This window comes from Tupaia chinensis, unplaced genomic scaffold (assembly GCF_000334495.1).
Source record: "Tupaia chinensis unplaced genomic scaffold, TupChi_1.0 Scaffold000088_1, whole genome shotgun sequence".
NCBI lineage: Eukaryota > Metazoa > Chordata > Mammalia > Scandentia > Tupaiidae > Tupaia > Tupaia belangeri.
Window position 1 is genome coordinate 6,287,115 of NW_006159550.1, and position 24,125 is coordinate 6,311,239.

General features: G+C 48.3%; 1 protein-coding gene across 3 annotated transcripts in view; it reads left to right on the forward strand.

Annotated features, from left to right (window-relative positions):
* The window catches only part of ELMO1 (engulfment and cell motility 1), a 514,794-nt gene that overhangs the window by 234,443 nt on the left and 256,226 nt on the right, over positions 1-24,125 (forward strand). For all 3 annotated transcript variants that reach the window (XM_006143011.3, XM_027769765.1, XM_027769766.1), the window contains one exon: positions 3,070-3,178. In XM_006143011.3, coding sequence (XP_006143073.1) covers positions 3,070-3,178 — 109 coding nt within the window. The remainder of the gene's footprint in view (positions 1-3,069; positions 3,179-24,125) is intronic.

Here is a 24,125-nt window from a genome sequence, read left to right on the forward strand (position 1 = left end):
CAATGAGGAGGCCTCTGACTGGCTTTCATTGGCTCGCGAGACCCACAGTCAGAGAAGCAGTCCTGCTGCACAAGATTTTGGCCTAGTTGCTGGTAGAAGTGATACGTGAAATGTTGGCCAAGGGCCACTCCAGTCTTGGAAGAGAGCAGGCAGTAAGGGGTCATAGACACAACTCCGGGAAACCTTTGTAGGCGCTTTGCCTTCGCCATGCGAGTTGATCTGCTCCCCAGTCCCTTGAAGGGGTGTTAGTCTGTCACCACATCTCACAGAGATGCGATGCCTCTGCAGAGCCATTCCAGTCATGGCAGCTTTGTCCCGAGTCTGTCCCTGGTGGTGCTTCTGAAGCAGCTTGGTGTCAGAATCAAGATGATGCAGATCCTGAGCCTTCCCTTCTCTGCACAGAGCACAGTCTGACTTCTGGCCCTGTCCTCAGTGACCTGCGAGGAGACCACTGTCCTTTGTCAGACCCTAGGTTAGAGTCACAGCAACATGGAAAGATTGAGTGGAGAGGAGATCCCATCAAATGAGGGGATGGCGGAAGGCCTCAAGGCTTGCTCAGGGCTGGCTACAAGAGGTGCAGAAAGGATCAGACCTGCCCCAAAGGGGAGAGCATCAACAAAGAAGGGGAGAGGGCATGTGAGAGACAGCAGCCGAGTATGTCAGCCGTGTGCTGAGGGGAGAGGGCAAGGGAGGTCCCTGGAGCCAGAAATGGGATGGGTTCGTGAGCATGGCTGGCCCTTTCTCAGCACTGAGTCCTCATGCTCAGGGTAAGTAGAGTCCTGATTTGCACAAGGGGAGAAAGAAAAGAAACCCAGAGCATTCGGTGTGGAGGCCAGAACTCATGGAAATACCACCTGTGGGGTCTTCCAGCAGCTTTGGTCACTCACCCTGGGGAACTGTCAATCTTCAGAGGATGAATGAGATGCGAGAGAACCGTAGAGCTTTGTCCAGCAGAGTCTGGGATCTACAGACGTGCTTCAGGGAGACGGGAAATTGACGAAAGTTCCCATGGCCATCGTAGACATGACATCCATTGGGTTTCCTGGCAATATTTTGTGAAGTCAAATTGTAAACTATAAAGGGGCAGAAAGAGGTGTGGTCACTGAAAACCTTGAGTGTTGAACTTCGGGACCAACATCGGCTAGCTAGGACCTAAGCAAGTTGTCTCTGTGTCAATGTTCGTAAGACAGTAACAAGAGCTGCCTTGTCAGTTCTGTGGACTTGTTGGAACCAGCTGATAGAGAACATGTAAATATGCCCTTTAATCCATAAGACATTAAAATTTACATTTACAATTGCACAGATAACCAGTTTGTATTGGGTCAGCTGAAAAGTCATGATGTATTTTTCTGTGTTTTTCTATGCAAAACTGTGTCATGACTTTTCCAACAGCCCAATTCTTTGTTTTTTTTTTCTTCTTTTGGTGTATGGCCCGTTAGAAGGTAAGCGATCACTGCAGGTTTTACTACTTCATTCATTGTGATCTCTCTTCTGGCATGTTTGCACTGCAAACTGAAGAGTGAGAAAATTAAAGATGAAAACATGTCTTGCTATTTCCAAATGAAGCCTCTCTAAGTATCTCAGGTGGATATGGTTAACGCCGGGATGTCAGGATTGAATACAGCCATGTCAGCGTGAATAAAAACAAAAGCAAAACCTGTGTGCTGATGACTTACCTTTCTCGCTGAGTTGTGTGGCTCAGCAGTGTGGTGACGGGCCCTCATGGGAAGGTGCTGCCTCTGTGTCCCGGGAACTCTCCGTGCACACCAGGTGTATGCACGGGTGTCCGTGGTCTGGCCGCCTGGGCTGGCATGAAGACCCGGTTGGGGGTGCCTATCTCTCTGTCCACCTGTTTATCTCTCTTTTTCATGAGAGAAAGAAAGAAAATTTTGAAAAAGAATTATCATGACAGTAATATCTAATAAGCAGCATTCAAAGCTAGAGTCTTTTCCAAAATATTCCTGTAAGAATGCTGACCTTAAAACTTGTACAAGTGAGTTTAAATATTTGTGTCTGCGTTGACTTCAGAAGCCAGTCAAGGAGGGTTTCTTTCTCTTCTGGTAGGTAAATATGGTAAGATGGATGGTGCATTAAAGAACAGAGAAGAGCTTCTCCAAGCTGATTTACATATTGATTACTTAAATCACTACTTAATTTAGAGCCTGCTACTAAACTGTGCCTTGGAAATGTTTCTGAGCATTTATTGGCCACAGTAATTCCATCTACTGTGTATGTAGATCACGTCCCCATTAATTATTGATGCGCTCATGAAATGTTAATAGTGTGTTAATGTGAGATGCAAGGGCCTGGGCTGGGAGCTGGCGGAGGAGCCTGCTGGAAGCTACCTGTCTCCTTTCCTTTATCTTCTGTTCAGTTTGTTTCCCCATCATCCATCAAGGAAGCCCCTTGATCTGAGTGTCAGATACTAAAATGTTAAAAGAGAAACAAGATTCACAGATCAGTGGGAATCCAGTTCCTCCCACTCCACTCCTGCTTTCCCAAACTGGAATTCCCAGTTAGAGCCAGAAAGGACTGGCTTGGGGGGAAGACGGTGACTCGGCCAAGTCTAAGAGGACTCTTGTGCTCAGACAGATCATGGAGAGATGGAAGACACAAGGGGCCTTTCTGAGACTTCAGCAATGGCCTCCCTACTTGGCAGGAGAAGGAATTTAGGTGGAATTTCCAGCCAGCTCTTTCCAAGAAGGAACCACCAGCCCAGGATCTGTGCTCCCTGAAGAGAATGTAGGAAGACAGTGCTGGGAGGACAAGAGAGCAGTCCTGTTACTTAAGTAGAAAGTCTCTATATATTCTTTTTGGAAAGTTCTCGTGGGTTCTTCTTTGTACGTCAAAACCAAAAAGTAAACAACCTCCTTACAGGTTTGAGGAGGGTTGTAGGAGACCTGGGAACATGAGGATTTGGGCCTTAGGTATTTCGCTTACTACTTAATCCTGGTCCCAGGGGTCTTCATTTACAGATCTGGATTCGGTCTCTTTGTTAGAGTGGAGCCAGTGTTCTTGATGTTCCAGCAGGTGGATTCCCTCCCTGACGTGTTCCGTTTCCCACCACAGATTGTGCTTGAGAACAGTAGCCGGGAAGATAAGCACGAATGCCCCTTTGGCCGCAGCAGTATAGAGCTGACCAAGATGCTGTGTGAGATCCTGAAGGTCGGCGAGCTGCGTAAGTAGCGTTTCCGGGGGCGGGAAGCTCAGTGGGGGCAGCTCCGGAGTCAGACGCCTTCCCCTGCAAGAGCTCCTGGAGAGTCTAGAGCCTCACACAGGCCTCACTGTGGACTCAGTGGTCTTTGGTTCAAGTTTCCAATGTTTTGCTGCATGGCTGCTTTGAAAATGAACGTCATTAAAACCTCTAGGAATGCAGAAATCTGCAGATACTGTGGCTTGAGTTTCAGACATGAAAATGAGTCTGTCTTAAGACAGCCTGGCCTCTGCTTAGGCAAGTGATCTATGGCTTTCCTTTCTACCATCCCAGTTTATAACCTACCAGTAGATCCTATTCTTTTCTTTCTTTCAAAATAATTTATCTCTATGAAGAAAAATTGAGGACCTTAATGAAATTCTCTTGCTCCCAGTGATTCTGTTGCTGCGCTACCTCTGAGAATGAAGTCATTATTGAAGAAATGGGGAGCTGAAATGAAAAATGTGGTCCCTGATATACTCTGTGCTCTTTTCTTCCTTCTATTACGAAATTTACGAGAGGATACCCAGAAGAGGAGAGGACGGTGATTCCTTGCCTGTGCTCATTGGTGTAACTTGGCTTTGGTCCACGGGGCATGATTTAATCTGCCCCACTGATATCTGGGCCGAGCTGCTGAAGGGCCTGGCTTCTTTTCCTGCCATGTCCTAGAGCTGGCTCACCTGTAAATCTTCCCTCGTACGCTTAAGAACATGAGCGTCAAAGAAGGCTATTTATCCTGGAAAAATGGTGGGGGTTTTGGTCTTATTGTGAAAGCATTACTATTCGGTTACTTCCCAAGAGCTTAAAATAATGTTCTGAAATGATTCATGGGAAGGGATCCGATGACTGAATGGGAAATGAGCTATGCTTCCTGTGGAGCGGCGCTGGACGTGCTGCTGGGATAACCCAGGAAAGTTAGTGCTCGGAAAGGAGGAAACAGACAGGAGACCTGGAAGCCCCCCGGTGAGGTCGAGTGAAGGGGACAGTGACATGAAGCTGCCATGAGTGCCCTTGCCCTGGAGCTCCGGTCGGCATTTGTGCACTAGAATGACAGCAGCCGAACCCGCAAGGGCTCTGTGCATCTACTCTGGCTCGCTGCTCACCAAATGTGAGATTTCCGTTTCGGCCCAGCTGTGGTAGAGAGCGCTGCTTCTGCTGTCCACAGGCTCAAGCCACGTGGGAGCCAGGGTCTGGTTCCACAGGCAGGGTGCACAGGCCTGGAGTCAGGCTGAGGCAAACGGATCACAATACAGAGAGATCCCATCTAGAAAAATAAAACAATAAAAAACCACACACACACACACACACACACACACACACACACACACACACACTTCGGTTTGCGTGGATCTTTCTATTTATTGTTTAAAGATCCCTGTCAAGATCCTCTTACCTCAGCCTCCCAGCGAGGGCTCCGGGAGGGCCCCACTACACCTGGCTCTTTCAGACTGGGGCTTACTGTGTCACCCCAGGCCAACTGCGAGCTCAGGGTCCTCTTGTCGCAGCCTTCCTGAGTCGCTGGGGGTCCAGGTACCCACTACTGTGCCCAGCCTTTAAGCTGAAGTGGGAATTGAACCTGTGATCCCAGCCTATGCGACACAGCATCTTAGCACCACACACCACCATGGCTGGGTCTTCCATGGACTCTTGACTTAAGTTTTCCTTCCTACTCCCCGATGAGACTAGCGTTGCTATTTCAGTCCGCAGCAATGTTTCCTGTTTATTCAGCTTGAGACTGTAACTCCTAAATCAAACAGCCCCTGCCAGATTCCTCCACCTGGTAACTCTGGCTACTTCTTGTTTCTCTCCATTTCATGGAGGAAGTTGTCGAAAGTCACTTGCTAAAACGCATGTGGAGGCCACCTGAGAGTGTCAGTAAACAAGAGGAGTGTTTTGCAAGGCTGGTATTTCTGCATCTGAATTATTGTCCCCCGCCCTCACCCTCTCCTTGTCCCTTCCTTTCCACCCTTCCCAATGACGTGCCGCGGCTGTGCCCTCTCTTCTCCATGGCAGCCGCAGACCGACTCTCGGTGCCCTGACGTGCCATACCTGGTTTTCGGCTCTTGTCCTTTGCCCGACCAAAGTGTCCGTCATCTAAAGGCAGTGCACACCAGTGACGCAGCATGGGACGAGAGCTCTGGGTGCAGAGGGGCTCCTCCAGCCCCACACTGTCCCTCTAGGAATAGAGTGCTAGTATTTGGGTGACAACCTGAGCAGTTGTGTTTGTTTGGAAATTGCAGTGGGATTAGTGAGAGAACCCCCTTGGGAGCAGATAAGAGCCTGGAGAGACTCACTTGGAGAAGTTGGCCAAGTTCTGGGGTGTGCACAGGCAGGGAAAACTCAGGCAGGCAGGCACGCCAGAGGTGGACTGGCATCCAAGTCCATGGGGCCTCACAGGGAGGTCAGAGGGGAGCCGCAGGACAGAACCTGCGCAGCAGTCCTCATTTGGGGAGGGTCTGCTCTGTGCTGGGGAATGAGGTAGGTGCACAGCAGGGAGTTGGGTCAGGTCTGACCTACATGGGTACAGTGGCCATGCTGACCTTTTGAGGATCTGGTAGTCCATCCAGGAGCTGCACAGAACCCCATTTTTATGGACTGAGATAACAGAATGGAGATGAGGGCCAGCTCTTCAGCAATCCTGGGAGGAGCCACAGATTTTTTTTTTCACTTTGACTGTTTTACCTTCTGTTTTCTAGTGGAGAGAAGGCCCTCACCTGCTGCACAGCTCCCTCAGCACCCAGTCAGGCCAGAATTCTGCAGCAGAACTGACATTGAGTGACGGGAGCCTGGCGTTGTCAGGGCAGTTCCTGTCCATCTAAGATGACAAATATGTTCATTCACTGGTTCAATGAAAGGTTTTGAGCACTTGCATTTCCCAGGAGCCATGATGAGTGCTTTGGGCGGAAAGGTGAACCAGATATGGCCCTGCCCCCAGGAGCACAAAACTGCTGACAGTTGAGAAAGTGTAAGAGCAGCTAGGACTGATAAATTTAGCCATGGGTTATGTTACTGTATTTTAAAATAAACACCCATTTTCTGTTCTAAATTATATTTTTAAAAATGTTTTGATAGTTTTAAATTTAATATGTGGCACAGTTAACAAAAATTCTCTCCCATTCCAAGGGTTGTCGATTCACACTAATTACAGTGTCCTTTGCTGTGCATAAACTCCTTAATCTGATGTCATTCCTCCTCTCTAATAGGGGTTATAATTGCCTGTGCTTTGGGGGTCTTGCTTAAGAGGTCTTTGCCTACCCCAATGTCTCCCAGAGTTTCTCCGGTGTTTTCCACCAGTAGTTTTATAGTTTGCAGTCTTAGGTTTAGATCTTTGATCCACTTTGAGTTGACTTTTGTTAATGGTGACAGATAGGGGTTCAGATTCATCTTTCTGCAGGTGGATACCCAGTTTTTCCAATACAATTTGCTAAAGAGGTTTCCCTTTTCCCACTGGATTGACTGGTACCCTTTGTCAAAGATGAGTTGGCTGTATGTTTTGGGGGTTATTTCTAGGGTCTCTACTGTGTTCCATTGGTCCTCGTCTATTTTTGTGCCAGTACCATGCTGTCTTGATAATCACAGCTTTGTAATATATTTTGGGGTCAGGAAGTGAGATGCCACCTACTCCAGTCTTCTTGTACAGGGTGGCTTTAGCAAATCCTCAAAGACCTTCAAATAAAACTATCATATGATCCAGCAATTCCACTCCTGGGTATCTACCCAAAGGACAGGAGAGCACTCAGTCAGAAAAGTGCTTGCACAACTATTTTCATTGCAGCATTATTCACAATTGCTAAGACATGGAACCAATCCAAATGTCCACAAACAGATGAATGGATTGAAAAACTGTGGCACATATACTCCATGGAATACTATTCAGTCATAAAAACTAATAAGGCCCTGGAATTTGATAGAAATTGGACGAATATGGGAGATTTGTTGCTGAGTGAGGCAAGTCAGGCTATGAAAGAGAGACATTGTATGTCTCCATTTAACATATACCAACTGTCCACACTCTATGGTAGAGACTGAAAGACTGGAGAACATAAAAGTATTAAAAATTGTAATGGACACTAGAGACAAAGTAGAAAGAGAGTGTGGGAGGGAAAGAACATAGGAAATTTGGGGGGGAATGGAGAGTTAAGACACTTGTGGGACACAGATAAGGTTTGTTATCTGTTGACGAGGATGTGTGTGGTGGTCTCAACTGGGCTAGATTGAGGTATATATCATGCTGGGTAAAGTCTATTCACAATCTAAATGATGTATAGCAATCTAATGCATGAATAATAAAAAAAATAAATAAATTTAAAAAATTTAATGTGTGTTGGTGACCAACAGTTGGCATAATAGTTACATTGCTGGACTCCAACATAGTCAACTGTGCTTTGAGTCCCAGACCCGGCTTAAAACATGCTGGGTACATGTGCATGCATGCCCAAGATCCCAAGAGAAGAATGAAGAATGGAGGAGAAGAGATTGTGACATGGCCATCCCCCCTGGGGGGTGATTTCTTGCTTACTGTCTGTCTGTCTCTGTTTTCCTGGCAAGCACATGTGCCCTATGGCAAAAATCTCTCTTAAAAACAGACACACAAATACAGTGTGTGTCTGTGTGTGTGTGTGTGTGTGTGTGTGTGTGTGTGTCTGTGTGTGTGTTTTTTTCCTAGAGGGAGTTTGCCCTCACTGAAAGGAGACAGAGAGAACAAGAGAGTGTCCTCCCATGGGTTTGCACATGCCGGGATTCCTTCTTCTCCATCTCTCCCTTTTTTGGGGTTTTGGGCATGCACCCGTACACCTGATGTGTTTCTCAAACCTTGGGGTTTGAGAACCGCACAGCTGGCCATGGGGGATCCAGCTGCTTGAACCACCAGGCCACAGTGCCAGCCCACATGTAAGTTATGACTTTGACCTGTGGCTTGCCATCAGCTTCAAAGGCCAATCTGGACATTTTTCAAAGCTTACAAAAACCATTCACGTTTCTGAAGTCTACATGCCCAACCAAGTTGTTTTCAGCTCATAAAATATTAAAGGATTGCTACATTCTGATTGAATGCTAGACATCAAATGATAAAATACCCTGTGGTAAGAGGAAAATTGCTTTTTAATGGATTGCATTTTGCTCATTGCCATGTTAAATAAGTTACTTAACATGAAAAAAATCTGAATATATCCTTATGTTGAAGGAACTATGTCTATTTCTTTTGAGGAAAGTTAGTTTCACATACAAATGCATCTGCTTTTAGTTCGTATGTGTCTATTTTCTCCATTCCTAAATTCATGGCTCTCAGCACTTTTCAAATTTGTATTAACAATTGACCTTGAAGACCATGGTCACTTTAATTCGGGAAGCAAATGCTGAGACTAAAGAAGTAGTCAATTAAAAGTCTAACTGATGGCAAAAAAGATATTTACAAAAGTAGAGAGATTCGATTTTCTGGCAGTGGTTTGTCTTTTTATTTTTATTTTAATCTCTTGAGGAAACTCACTTCTGAAATACCAATTTTATTTTGGTATCTAAAGCAAACATATTAATGTTCAATTAAATTACTGATGCCAAATGTTTATGTCCAGATATTTTAAGATTGTTTTTTAAAAACAGTATTATTTTTCTGCTTCCCTATTATTGACATTGCAAGAGGCAAATGTTCTCTCTAATAGTGTGGCCTAAAATAATGTCTGTTTACATTCTCAGAGCACTTTGTCAAGTTTATTTAATTGAAGTCTGTCACACCCCCAGGAGTTAATCACGATCAATACGGTCTATGTTTATTAATGAAGGGAAGGCTTTTCCTGACTGCGTGCTGTCTCAGATCCCAGAGCTCATGCTGGTGTCTGCTGCCCAAAACCAGTGTAGAAAGGGACAGGAAAGCGGACCGGTGGCGTTTTGGCCTCTGAATGGCCCATCTTTGAACCCCAGTCTAGCCACTACTTGGACGCTTTGGGAATATACCTGCCTCCTCTGTGCTCTCATTCCTCATCTAGAGTGTACACTGCTGCACTGGGTTGGTGGGAGGCTTACGTGAGATCTTGGGTGTTGCTTTAGCGGGAAGGTGGACGGCTTTCTCAAGTGATGGAATCTTATCTTTTCGAGCAAACTGCAGGCTGAGTGAGGCAGGAAGCTCTAGCTTCTGTTGCAGAGGGACTGGAGAACTTTTTGTCATCACTTCTACAAATTAGTCAAAATTGTTCTTTTTAATCTGCTGATTTTCATAAGGCTCGTATGTGAGCAAAACATGTTTTCTCTTAGTTTTAGTTTAAAAAATCATGAAAAAAGGGACCAGTAGTTAGCGTAATGGCTGTGTTGCTGGACTCCCATGTAGTCAACTGCGGTTCAAGTCCTGGACTTGGTGGCTTAAACTCGCACCGGCGTGTGTGCATGCGTGCCCAAGATCCTGAGAGGAGAATGGAGGAGAAGGGATTGCGGCATGGCCATCCCCTCTGGGGGTGATTTCTCGCTTTCTGTCTCTCTGTCTCTCTCTGTCTTTTTGGCGAGTGCATGCGCCCTATAGCAAAAACCTCTAAAAAATAAAATCATGAAAAAGTCGACTTCTGCACCTGCAGTGCCATAGTCCGGGTTGTCCAATTGGCAGCTCCAGGTAGAAGAACAAGAATGCAGTAGAGGGCGTTCTTTGAGTCTTCAAAGCAGAGGGACCTTTGTGTGCAAGTGGGTGGTACGTGGGGTGATGCCCTTGCAGGAGGGGACACTTAACACAGACAAGTCCACAGGGGATCACTGAAGTGTGAAGTCCTTCAGGAGGTATCCAGCTCCTAACAGAGAGCAGGGGCAGCTGTTGTTTTTGTTATTATAGCGCTGGCCCCAAAAGAAAGAAAAATTGTTGATGAGTGAAGAGTTTTATTTCCAATACAAATGGGTTACTTACCTTCGGAATATGTAGCACCTTACCCAGTTACATTCCAGTGCCAGGGAGCCCTGGGGCAGTGCCTTTCCCCACTCATTCATCCCTTCATTTCTTCAGTAAGTAGAGCACGGCTTCTCTGTGAGTCGGGATCTTACTAGTTACTAAAGACAAGGATTTCCATCCTCAGGGAGCTCATAGATAACACTAAGACTCCTCCTAAACAAGGGATTATAAAACATTTCTCCATGTGTAACATTACATCGAAGCCCTGCTGATGTCTCTGGGAGGCAACATTTGTTGCTTTCTGTTTGTGGGGAGCTGGGCATGTCTGGGGAAGGGGAGTCCCAGAAGGGCTGTTGGGGAAGAGGAGGCACTCCTGTGTTAGGGATGACGAAACTGAGGAGCACTAACCAGGCAGACATGGCCGTGTCGGCAGTGGGGGCGGCTGTTGCAAATTCCCGGCAGGGAGACACTGTGGGCAAAGACACCTGCAGGTTCAGAGGATCCTCGTTCTAAGCAGTTAAAGCACAGCGTTTGAGGGAGCAGACAAGTGGAGATGTTGACAGAGGGAGCTCATGTAGGATCATGTGCATTTGCTGTACAGAGGAATTAGTACTTTACCTTAAAGACAGTGGAAACCACAGAAGGATTCAAAGAAGAAATGTCCCATCCATCGCATAACGTAAAACTCTAGAACCGTCTTGCTTTGGGAGTGGGACAAGAACTTGTGTGCATGATAATGTGAGGGCTAGGACCAGGGACAAGCTTACCTCTCCTCAGCCCCGGCCCTGACAACACACCAGGTAAGGTGCTCTCAGCTAAAAGTAAGAGAAATCCCAGCTCAAAGCGGCCTATGCAAGAATAGCACACACTGCGTAAGCCGAGAGTCCAGAGGGCCACGGGCCAGTGACCGTGAGCGTGCAGCAGGACCGTCAAGGACTGACTTCTTTCCGTCCTTCTGTTCTGCTGGTAGCAAGATGGCGGCTGCTTCCACAGGCGGAGAGGAACAAGGGCCATCTCTTCATGGATCTCTCTCAGTCATGTGCAAGTGTTTCCAGAAGCCTTTCTGCAAACTTTCTCTCCTGTCTCATTGATTGATACCGTGGCCTGTGCCCACTCAGCCATCGTTCATGGGGTGGGGCCACCCAGAGGACATGCCAGTTATACCCACCACCTCGCCTGGAGTTGAGACCAGCCCCCCCCGAGCTCATGACTGCACGGTACTGGGAGCTACAGAACTGGAGTTCTGCTACAGTGGAGAAAATAACCACTTGGAACTCTTAATTCTATTTCTCTACTTTGAAAGCCTTTTCTGCACTTTCTCTGCTGATACAGGAAACTATAACAAATTCAAGTTAGATTACATCCCTCTGTCATTTTGTCTTCACTGGAAATTGGGGACGTGCACTCTTTCTTTAAAGTAGCAGTATCAAAGGTTGCAGGAAAATGGAAATTGGGGTTTGATTATAATGCGTTTCTTTCTCCTCACCGAGAAGCCAGGGCCACCGTATTCCTTCCTTTTAGCAAATGGATATCTGCACTTCCTCCGTATCACTTTCACAGTGGGCTGTTCTCGGTGTATTTGAGAAGCAGAGTGGACGTCCATTTGTGACTGAAACCTTTCGATTTCTCTGAACTAGTTCTTCCACGTCCACCTGTTTGGCCACTTGTAATTAGATTAAAATGTCATAACTACTTCTCTGTTGAAAAGATAAAGGAGAAAGAGCCTCCAGTGCACACTGGGAAAATGTTTCCCATTTCCTTCCTTTGTCTTCCGCTGTGATATTTATGAGAACGCACACGTGGTGCTGAGCGGAGCCCCTCGTGCAATTCATCACCCAGACACCTGTTTTAGCAGGTAACCGTAACAGCTGGGCACTCTGAAGGACTCTGCAGTGCCGCAGCAATTAGAATAGACACTTACCCCGGGACGCCGGTGCTTCCGTGCCTCGAGAAGTGCCATCCATCACTTCCGTTCTCTGTCAGAACATTCTGGCTAAAGAAAGCTGGGGAAAATGGGCTTTGACAATTAAGGTACTAAGGACCTTTTCTCTCCTAATATTATGGTAGCTCAGGCCCTGGTTCCAAAGAGGTGGAAGACTCGGATCTCGTTTCTGCCTCGAAGTTTTATATTCTCTTGTGCTTTCCTGTTCTGTCTCTCCCTCAGTGGAGAGTAGTCAGGGAAACCAGATGCTCTGAAGCCTGGATCTGGCTTTCGAAGGTTACCTCTACCTCTGGCCTGAGTGGAAATCCTCGTAGGAGGGAGTATGGAAATCCTCGTAGAGGGAGTCTTTGGGAGGTGGTGGTTTGGAAGAGTATGAAGTCGGCAGCCGGGTTTCTCAGTGTCCTCACAGGCAGGAGGACCCCATGCAGGACTGGCATTCGGATCAGAAGCCTGAGCCATGGGCAGGAGTGACGTGTGGGCTTTGGCCACGATGGTTCATCTTAGGATTGCCCCTCAGTCTCCCCATCTGTATCGCTGTCCTGACCTCATCATCCCCCTCTTCTGAGACTCGGGTAAGGACACGCAGGGGACATATTTGGGGACTGTGAAGTGCTCTGTTTGGGCAGGAAATAACGTCGACTGTGGAATGCACAGCCTGAGCGGTGAGGCGTGTCTCGGAGCAGAGCCAGCCCTGTGCGCTCCGTGGCCCTGTAACGACAGGCAGCTCTGCGGTTGTGTCCCAGAAGGCAGTGCTCGTAGGTGTCTTGGACATTGTGCTGGACTGTCCATCTCCGCCGTGAACGCGTTCATGCTTGAACAAAAGTTTGTGTTTTGAATTGGGATGTCCCCTAAAAATTCATGGGCTGGGACTTGATCGTGTTGTAAGGGTGTTAAATGAAAGTTAATTCCTTCATGGTGTCCAGGGCGGGCCTTTGGGGGTGCTGATGTCCTAGGGTAGGGCCCCGAGGGATTGGTGGTTGGGTTCTGGCCTGTGTGTGAGGAGGAAGTGGGGCAGGCAGAAGTCCCTGGATACAGACCAGCTCTGCTCTGCCCTGCTCCGAGTTCTGCCTTCCACCCTCCCATGCTGCCCTCGATTGGCCATCTCCCCAAATCACGAGTTTTGTGACTAGACCTCTCTTTCCTTTGTAAAGGCCCCACCTCAGGTATTTCTGTGAGCAGCACAGTGACATGCAAAGACAAGAAGTGATGGCTGCTTGAAATTAAGCATAGCAGTTTAAAAGCAGACTGTATTGAGCACATCTCAAGTATAAATGGGCAAAATATATTTATCCTAGAAGTTTTTAGGACTTTCTCCTCTACATTATTTCTGAAAGCATACGTAGCCGGCTCCAAGCAGCATCTGTGCCTCCTGTCTCTTACAGAGGGTGGGTTATACGTGGAGAGATGAGCCTTGCAGATTCGCTCGGCCTAACAGGAGAGATACAGACGTGTTGCAAGGATGCAGACTCTCACTGTCTCCTGCTGCCAGGTAGAAACTTCCCGGCCCAGCCCCAGGAACTCGGCAGGGCGCTGCTGCTCGGCCGACTGGGTTCATTCCCAGCCGACCCTAAAAAGCTTGCATGGTGGTTGGCACCTGTGGTTCCAGCTGCTTGGGAGGCAGAGGCAGGAGGACTGCTATGCAGGGAACCCCTGTCTGGTGCACGCGCGCGCGCGCGCACACACACACACACACACACACACGCATACACACACACTCTCTTCCAGTTCCTCTCCAATGTCAGCTTAGGGTGACTGCCCCGATTTGCCCTCTCTCAGCTATGGGGGCCATCCTACACTTTTTGAAATTCCTGTAGCATGCTGTCCTGTCTGTCTTGTTAAACTTCCACTGTTTATTAACTCTTGTCTTTTTTTTCCTTTTAATTTCTGCCCCCATTTCTCCTAAAAGTCTACGTGTTTTATAGGAAGGCTTGAAGATGATAAAAACTAATAATAATAAATGATAAAAACAAGGGCAAATAGAAGAAAAAAATATGACAGACAGGTGTTTGCAGGTGCATGTTATAGAAGCTCTTCTACTTGCTCGTAGTAAGCCGTGAATTTGGCTCAAATATTTGTTTGGCCCAGAAAAACAAAAGGAGCTCCATGACAGAGCACAGATCAGCGCTCTGCTCACATGAGTAAGTGCAATGTGAAATCCAAGTGCCAATGTAAATTTCCATGCAATGATGCCAAAATAGTATTTGATAATATTTGCTATCGTTTGTTAAAGATAATGGATATTTTTATTATCATTAACAAAGCTACAGGCCAGCACATGGTGTGGTGGTTAAGGGCGCTGGGCTCCCACATGGCCGACTGTGATTCAAGTCCCAGACCTGGCAGCTTGCTTTCTCACTCTCTTTCTCTCTCTCACTATCTCACTATCTCTCTATTTCCCTCTCCCCCTCTCTCTCACTCTGTCTCTCTTAGGTCAAATTAAAAAAATAAGTAATTACATCAGTAAAGTTAAATAAATAATTCTTTAAAAAACTACTGTAAAGCAACAAGCCAACATCATCCTTAAAATGAGGAAAACAGCTTTTACATTAAAAACCGGAACTAGAGCAGGGCACTATAAGCTGTTGGTATTTGCTGTTATTATTTCCTCTTGATCTGGAATAAGCAAATAGAAGTAGAGTTCACTGATAGAAATAAAGTATTTTAAATTATAGACAATAAGGCTTTCTATCTAGAAACCCTTAGGGGGAAAAACAAAACAAAGGAAAAGCTGTTAGGATGAATGTAATTTAGAGGAGCGGCTAGATGGGAGTAAACAAAACTTAGTAGCTCTCCCACGTGTCAGCGGTAATTAGTTAATTATGAAATGGAAGAAAAGGATTATTTTAGCAGTAGCACTGAAGATGTAAACTGCCTCGGAGCTAATCCCAATGGAACTGGAACACATCTTGAACTTTGGTGAACAAAACTATAAAACTTTCCTAAAATATACAATAGAAATTTCAATTAAATAAACAAGCAAAATGCTTTATTCCTAGTAGGAGCGCATTAGCATGGTGAAGAAGCGTAAGTTACTCCAAGTTAGTGTCCAGGCTTACCACGCGTCCAGTGAACCAGTTCATGGGCGTCATGGCAGAAACTTCACGGAACAAGTCTAGCGCTCATTTGAAAAATGAGGCAAGAATTTGTGAGAAAGAATTTATAAACCGTAGCAATGGAAAAAGAATAAGAATAAATATGTATTTCTTTTTTTGCAAAAACTTTTTAAAAGAATTATTTCTTTATCATTATCATTATTTAATTCGCTATAGGGCACAAGTGCTCACCAGAAGAGACAGCAAGAAGAGAGAGAGAGAAAGTAAGAAAGCAAGCTGCCAGGTCCAGGACTCGAATTGTGGTCAGCTATGTGGGAGTGCAGCACCTTCACCACCACACCACCTGCCAGCCCCCAAAAAATCATTTCTGGCCATAAAGTCCGAAGAGCTCATTCACATTTACCTTTAACCCAGGCTCACCTATTATGTTAACATTTTGCTTTATTACTTATTCTCGCTCCACATCCACACATATTGTCATGTTTTGTTGAAAAATATGTTTCTTATTACCACAAAAAATCTTTATTAAAAACATGACTTAAAGAAAAAATTCAAAATAAGTATTTTAAACATTTGTTTTTTCCTCTCCGTCTTTTTAAAATTTTGTCAGAGGGCATGTGTGCTTTGCCAGAGAAAGACAGGGAGAGGGAGGAAAAGCAGGAAAGCACCTCCCATGGGGAATCGTCACACCTCAATCCCTTCTCCTCCATTTCTCCCTCTTTGGGATTTTGGGCATGCACAAACATACACCTGGCATGTTTTTCAAGTCCGGGTCAGTGACTCAAACCACATAGTTGGCCATGTGGGATCCAGGTGCTTTAACCACCATGGTTAACTCTGGCTTCCAATGCCTTCGAGAGAACAGGATGCTGGGAGCCCAGCCTTGCAGAAGGCACCCCTGGGGCCACAGAGAAGGAAGGGGCTCAGCTGCCGTGGCGTGAGGACCACCGTGGAAGGCGTGTTCTTCTGAGCCCTGAGCTCGGCGCCTCTGCTCACCGTGGAGGGCTGCCACAGCCTCTGGGCTGCCCGAGTCTCCCCACCAGGTCAGGGGTGCTGTGCACAGAGCCCGGGCATGGGTGAAGCTCAGATCCACCTTCCCTCTGGTCTTTTACAGCACTGTGCATGTGGCTCGCCTAAAATCCAGTGGTTAGATACACGAAGAACTAGAAGTTCAGAACATTTGCTTCTTATAGAAGGAGAAACACTACAAAATAAAAATCCAAGAGTAGCAGCATCCCCGCTGACAAAGGAGGCCGTTTGCATGAACGTCTGTGAAGCCTCAGATGTCAGGATACCCCAGTGCCAGCATCACTAGTCTCACTCCAGAAATATAAAGGACATAGACCGCCCTCCCCAGCCTCAGGCACGCCAGTCTCCTCTAAACCCGGGCTTGTGCTCAGTCTCTTCCCGCGTGATAATCACCGTTGCCATTACTGCAGGACCACAGTGCCAGTCCACGGCCCGTGAGTGGTAAGTAGGACACTGACGTGGAAGGCAGCTCGAATCAGAGGGCAAGTACCAGCAGGCACCGGAAGATTCAAACCGATGGAAGAAAGGATAAGGTCACCGAAAGAGGTTCTTACCACAGAAACCGTCTCAGCCTGCCCTGGGATGGTTTTAAAATGCTAACCAATGGGGCCTTTTTTTTTTTTTTTTAGAAATATGTATTTTATTTATTATTATCTTTCTTTTTTTTTTTTTAATTGACTATAGGACATGTGTGCTCATGACAGAGAAACAGAGAAACAGAAATACAGAGAAAGAAAAAGTGAGAAAGCAAGCCACCAGGTCCAGGACTTGAACTGCCGTCTGCCAGGTGGAAGTCCACTGCCTTAACCACCATGCCACATACTAGCCCTAACCTGTAGCTTTAAAACTAAAACATAACAAGTCAAACAAACAAATAACAAAACCCAAACAAGACAAAACAGAAGCATGCTCACAGCTGAAGTCTCTAATTCACTTCTCTCAGACACTCCTCTCAGTCTCAGCTTTCTCCCAGGGAGAATGAGTGGCTGGGGGGCCACAGAGGGCAGAACTCTCCAGAAGGCCTTGTACTTCCCTACCTTAACCTGCCGCCTTCGGGCGTGGACCCTTGGCAGTGGTGGGAGTGGGTCAGGGAGGAGATGGCAGTCAGGTCTCCCGGCCCCAGGCACTGGGGCTTCAGTCGCAAACCACTAGCTGATTTAAAGAGAATAGGAAGAATTTTAAAAACAAAACAAAATAAAGCAAAGCAGTCCTGCTATTTATTGGATGCTTTCTAAACAGCAGTTCCCGAGGTCCACACTGAGCACGTTACTGGCCGGCTCTGCAGCATCCCCATGGAGAAATGAGGCCCTGAGACTCGAGGGCTTGAGGAGACGGGGGGCAGACGGACGAGAGATGCAGCCCGCTGGCGGCCGCGTGCCCCTAAGTGCTGTGCAGCACCGCCCACGCCTTCATTGTGTTCGTCTAATGCCCAGCCTTCCTCTCAACGGCGGGCTCCTTGAGGAACGCACCTTCCATCCTAACGTCCTGCCAGGACCTTCCGTGTAGTCTACATTTAATAAGCATTTGTTGCATAAACATGGTGGCTTTCTGTTTGCTTCAGGGTCACTTCCAGAAATAGTCTTCACACATCAATACATTTTTTATGAACTTTGCATTTTACCCTGAAACCTCCCAAATGCATTGCTTTTTCTTCTAAAATGAGTGAGGATGAGTTATACCAGAGGGCTTCTCTGCATCCCTCTGCCTCCTCCTCCTCCCCAGGGAAACTTGGAGGAGGAGAAGGCCCACGGAGGCTGAGTCTGAATTAGAAGATACCCACAGTGTGCTTCCCCAGGAAGGAGGCTGGATCTGTTCTCAGTGGCTGTCTCCGTTACTGTAGGCCCCTCTGCCCGCAGACAGCTCTGGCCTTGTGTCTTTTTTGCCTACCTACCTCCTTGCTATGGGAAATAGGGTTTGACTTTAACTGGCATAGATGTGGCCTCCCGTTGGGGCGGGCCTCCAGAGAGGACGCAGACAGCTGGTACACAGCACTTCTGCAAAGGCGCCTCCTCCCCAGGAGGCAGGTGCGCCCGGCCGCTAGGACGTAGAGGGAGCCAGGCCACTGTGCTGCTGCCTAGTCTCGGAGCCAGGCTCTCAGGTACAGCTCCCTGCAGGCCAGTGCCAGCCAGCCCCCGTCTCTCTGGCTTCTTGCCTTCCAGAGAGACCTCTCTGGCCTGCTTGTAGGGAGCAGGGTACGGTTCTGGATCCCAGCAACAAGCCCAAGGAGGCTTCCCTGAATCCAGCTTCCCGAGAGCTTGGCCATACCAGACTGCAGCTGTGGCCTGAGCATCTTTAGAAGTGTGAATCATACCCCCTCCCCCCGGAGAAGCTATTTTGTGCTTGATGATTGCATATTTCCATGTAGTTTCTCAGAGAGTCAGGAGAATGACTTGCAGTTTTTTCTTTTTCATAGAAATCCTTGGGTTTCTCTGGTCGCCTGTCTCGGGTAACTTAGCGCAGTGGCTCCTGGACTGGGTTGCACACAGACCCACTAGGGAGTATCTGTGAAGTGTGGATTCCGGCAGGCGCTTCTCAGACCGCTCAATTTCCAGGCCGCCCGATGGGCCTCTCCCCAGTTTGGACCTGCCCTGCCGTGGAAATTCTGACCGTAGTTCATCTTTATGGAGTGGTAAAGGCTCCAGAGACTTGGATTCTCATTCTAGACTTCTCCCCACCCCCTCTAGACAAGTGTCTGTGAGGTCCTGGGTCCCTCTGGGAGAATATTCTGCGATTGCCCAGGTGGCGCCAGCCCCAAAGCCGCTGTGGTTCAGAGATTTTCTGAAATGCAGCCAGTACCATGATTCTCCCCATGAAACTGGCCATCACCTGTGCCTGGTCACGGGCATGTCTAACCGGTTGTAGACTGGCCGATGGGTTCCACGCAAGAGAGTTGAGGTCATGCCCTCCGGCCTTGGTGTGAGTGCTGCTAAAGATCAACAGCTGGGCAGCACGGCTCTGGGACAGTGTCTGCTCTCACCTTGGCACCCTTCCTTCTTTTTTTAATTGCCAGAGGGCACATACGCTCAGCAGAGAGAGACAGAGACAGAAGGAGCAGGAACAGCCCCGTGCCTGCAATGGGGCATGGTCACGTTGCAATCCCTGTCCTTTCATTTCTCCACCCTGTTGGGATTTTGGATGCACACACGCATGTGTGCACGTGCACACACATCTGGCATCAGTACTCCCTTCCAGGGCAGGAGTCTATGCCATGGTCAGCCACGTGGAATCCGGCTCCCTCAACACCTCGGCCACAGGGCTGGCCCAGCTCTCACCTTTGGAACAGAGAATTTCGTAACATATGCTTCTCTCACTTTCCATGTTTTCCTGCCTTAAAATATCAACTTTACTGCTAGCCAAGAGTCTTTGAGAGGAATTAAATCTGAGTTTCACCTGCACAGAAATAGGGAGTGCCAGAAAGCATTCCCCTTCCTCCTTTCTGGCCCCACTGGTTTCTCTCTGTCTCCCCACCTGACACGCTCTGGGCTAGGCCAGTGGTCCTTTCCACGCCGGCTGCCCATGGGCTGGCCAGGGCCTGTGCCACAGCCCAGCCCATCTTTACGTGGAAGCAGGAGAGTTGAATAACCCTGAGCCTTGGAGGAAGCACTAAGCCTAAATCCGAATGCTGTTAACATTTCTGCAAGTCATGCCTATCCCGAGGAGCAGGGCTCCAACGGTTCGTCGGCTTTTATCAGCTCCTTAATAGTTTGAGGAGTTGCTTTCCACTGCAGTCCGCACGAATCCTACCTAGATGCACAGACCAGCCTCCCCCGCGGCTGGCCCAGACCAGAGCTATCCCTGCTGCTGCTCCCTGCCATTGATGTGAAACCTCACATGTTAGGCATCCCGGGCTCACTGCTGTAATCATGGTTTTGTTTGGTTTTGGATCAGGAATTCCCTTCATGCATATGCTTTAACACATTTCCTATTTGATTTCGTTTTACAAAGCAGCCAGCATGATGCGCATTATTTTGTAACCTGGTTATTTTCCCTCGGCGTGTCGTGGACCTCTTTCCTCTCAGACAATGTATTCCTTTGCAGTTTATTTAAACATTTCATAGTTGAGTAGTACTCCATTTGGTGGACGTGTCGCTTTGTGAACACGAGCGTACACAGTATTGCATCTGGGGCGCGAGCAGGTCTCCTGGCGTCGGGCGTTCACAGGGCTCGGATGTTCGTTTACACGAAGCTGCTTGTGAGCATTCGCTCGGCGGCTAGGTGTCATGGGTAGTGGCGGGGCTGCCACCGTGAGCTGAGCAGATGCCGTCTTCCCCGTAAGGATCACGTGTGTCAGTTAGAGGACACACACAGCACACAGTGAGGAAGCGCGTCCTGTGGGGAGAGCATGACAGGGAACGCACACAGGAAAAGGAGCAGCCGGACGGTCTCTCTGAGGGGAGGTGGATCCCAACTGAGAATGGAGTGATGGCGGGGCCCCCGTAACACAGGGGCCAGGGGCTTCTGAAGAGAGGGAACAGCCAGCGTGAAGGCCTCGAGGCAGGAGTGTTCGGAAAAGGAGATCACGCAGGCCAGTGTGGCGGGAGCCGAGAGACCCAGGAGGAGACTGGTGAGAGAGAAGGCGGGTTGGCAGGCCAGAGGTCGCGCAGGCTTCCAGAGGCCCTGGCAGCACACGGGCTTTCATTCTGGGTGGGCGGAGAAGCCACTGGGCAGGTTGAGCAGGCCCCTGACGTGACATGACTTACAGTTTGGAAGAGTTGTTTGGGGCCCAGGCTTGGTGGTGCCCACAGCCAACAGCTGCTCTCTAGCTGGGGCCACAGGGGTGACCTGAGTCAAGACCCACTCTAAAGGCCAGGGATGCCAAGACAGGATGGCTGTGAACTTGGGGCTGGCCTGCACTGCAAAGCCAGGGCTTGTCGGGAAATGCAGAGCGAGGTGACACGCCCTGTCCTAGCAGGGAGCTCAGACGGGAGGATTGGGGCACAGGGTAAGCCTGTCAGTAAATGAAGACTAACTGAACGAGGGAGTGAAGAACGGGTGCCTTTCTTGAACGTGGAAATGAGACTGTGGGGGCAGGTTAGAAGGTGTGTACTCACTGCTCAGAAGTTTAAATGCAGAGAGAGAAATAATAAGCGTCCATTGTTCTGCCACCAAGATACTGGGCGCTGGGAAGAGTCATGGCGTGTTTTCCTACGCAGGCGTGTTTTCCTATGCAGGCGTGTTTTCCTATGCAGGCGTGTTTTCCTATGCAGACGTGTTTTCCTATGCAGGCGTGTTTTCCTATGCAGGTGTGTTTTCCTACACAGGCGTGTTTCCCTATGCAGGCGTGTTTTCCTACGCAGGTGTCTTTTCCTACGCAGGTGTCTTTTCCTACGCAGGCGTGTTTTCCTATGCAGGCGTGTTTTCCTATGCAGGCCTGTTTTCCTATGCAGGCGTGTTTCCCTATGCAGGCGTGTTTTCCTACGCAGGTGTCTTTTCCTATGCAGGCGTGTTCTCCTATGCAGGCGTGTTTTCCTATGCAGGCGTGTTTCCCTATGGAGGCGTGTTTTCCTACGCAGGTGTCTTTTCCTATGCAGGCGTGTTCTCCTATGCAGGCGTGTTTTCCTACGCAGGCGTGTTTTCCTACGCAGGCGTGTTTTCCTACGCAGGCGTGTTTTCCTACGCAGGCGTGTTTTTCTACACAGAGCTGCATCAGGACTTTCCCAACGATGCACAGATGGGAATACGGGGCTGGACAGTGCCACGGCAGTGACTGTGGCACTCTGCAAGGCTGTCCCGCATGTGAAGGTTTGGGTTCGTGTCCCAGAGACCTCCCAGCTGCACCAGGCCGTGATGGGCACTGAACAACACCCGGCTGGACTGTAGCGTCAGGGCCCTGTGGGCAGCACTCTCTGTCTCTGTCTCCCTGTCTCTGTTACTCGTGGAAGAAATTAAAAGATCGATTGGTATATACTTTTGTATACTTTTCTGGTATTAAGATAGGATTAAACTATACTATTTAAAATATCTATCCTATAGACATGACGCATTGCTGCTACGTTTCCACGACGCAGGTATAATTACATCATCGTGCAGCGGCTGCTCGTATTGCATTGTCTCGTTGTGTGGACGAACCGTAATTGATTTGACTAGACTCTGAGTGCAGGATGGTTCCGTTTTTTACTGAGAAATAGCCCCACGATGGACAGCCTTGTCATTCCCTGTGACTGCTCCCTGAGAATTAACTCTTGGAAGCTCAGATTTGTGTCAAGTGGCCTGAAGGTTTAAGCCTTTGTACTCCCTTACATAACTTACCCCTAGGCAAGCCAAAGCCTCTACACCCTGTTCAGCAGTCTTGTGATCCAAGGGCAAAGTTAAGAGAGGACTTCAGAAACTTGGTGGAAAATGACATTAAAGTATGGGTTTATTTTGGTGCAAAATAGTTTTTAAATCCATGGGAGTTTGTTCATAACGCATTACTTTCCATGAACTTTTTGAACTGGATGAAAGATAGTTTTGTCAGAAAATAGAATCCTAGGACCAGCAGGCAACATGGAGGTTAAGGCAGCTGGATCCCACATGGCCAACTGTGTGGTTCAAGTCCCGGACCTGGCAACTTAAAGCACACACCACACACGTGTGCTTGCATACCCGAAATCTCAGGGAGAGGAGAGAGAAGGGACTGTGGCGTGCCATCCCTCCCTCGGGGCAGAACGATTTCTCACGGTCCCTTCTTTCCTCTGCCCCTCTCTGGTGAGTACTCGTGCCCCGTAGAATGCCTTGTCTCTGGGGCCATCGTCGGACAGTTGATGGTCAGTAAAGCCTCCCAGTCAGGTCAAGCAGTGAGAAGACAGTGGGAGGGTCTTGGCCGCAGTGTCTGACACAGCTGGGGCCCCACAGATGTGGTTTGTCACCGCACCAACAGCAATGACCCTGGGATCTGGCTGGCCAGGGGCTGGCGCAGGGCAGATGGCAGCCGGGTGGTATGTCCTTAGCAGTCAGAGGGAGGGCAGATGCCAGCAAGGGACCTGTCCCGGATAGGCGGTCTCCAGCAGGACCCATGGTCTTGTTCTCAGCGAGTGAGGTGGGCACAAAGCCCTGAGAAACAGAATCCTAGCCAGTGACACAGCCATGTTGGCTGGCTGGAGGGTTCCATTTTCTTTTTCTTAATTTTTTTTTTTCCCCGAAGGTTTTTGCCGTCGGGTGCAAAAGCCTCTCAGAGAGGGGCAGACAGGGGGAAGTGAGGAATCACTCCCAGGTAGATGACCACACTGCAATCCCTTCTCCTCCATTCCCCTTTTGGGATTTGAGGTGTGCACATTGCCTGGTGTGATTTTCAAGCCTCCAGGCCTAGGACTCATACTGTGGTCAGCTGTGTGGGAGTCCAGCACGTTAACCACCATACCACCTGCTGGCCCCGAAGGTACAACTTTCAGATCATAAGGGAAACAAATCTAAAAACAACCCAAAACTAAGTGCATCAAGCCCCCTGGCTCAGCCAGGGCTGCTTCCCTGAGAATCCCTCTCTCGGCTCCTCCCCTGTCTCACCAGAGCCTGTGCCAGCGCATCGCCTGTGTTTATGCCTAAGAGAATTCTGTAATCCCTATCAGTTCTGAGTATTCCTCACGAGTTAGGACCTGAGTCATTCGATTTCCAATTTTGAATAGTATGTGAAACGTGGATGTTGTCATTTTGTCCCGAAAAATAGGGGGGGAAAGTTAACTGGAGGGAGGCAGTCGAATGGATGACTCTCTCAAAGTACTTGTGGGAAGTGACTCAGGGGGTTCACAAAATCATTTTACAGAATTTTGAATCATGTTTTTAAAATGGAATAAAATAGTTTTCCAAGTGCTTCCCAAGTAGCAAAGGCAAATGTTCCATTTAATCGCGTCCACATTCATCTGGGACTCCGCACAAAATGTGTTCTGTGCTGTAGGTCACGGCTGGAAGGTTGAACCCACCCTCGCCCCATCATAAAGCAATCCACCTTGAAATTACTTGCTCATGGAACATTGTCTGTTTCCACATAAATCTAGGGTGGCACGTTTTATTCGGACGTGTTTGGTTCTATCAGGGCTTGTCTGAAGGAGTGTGTTGGCCGCCACTCAGTGA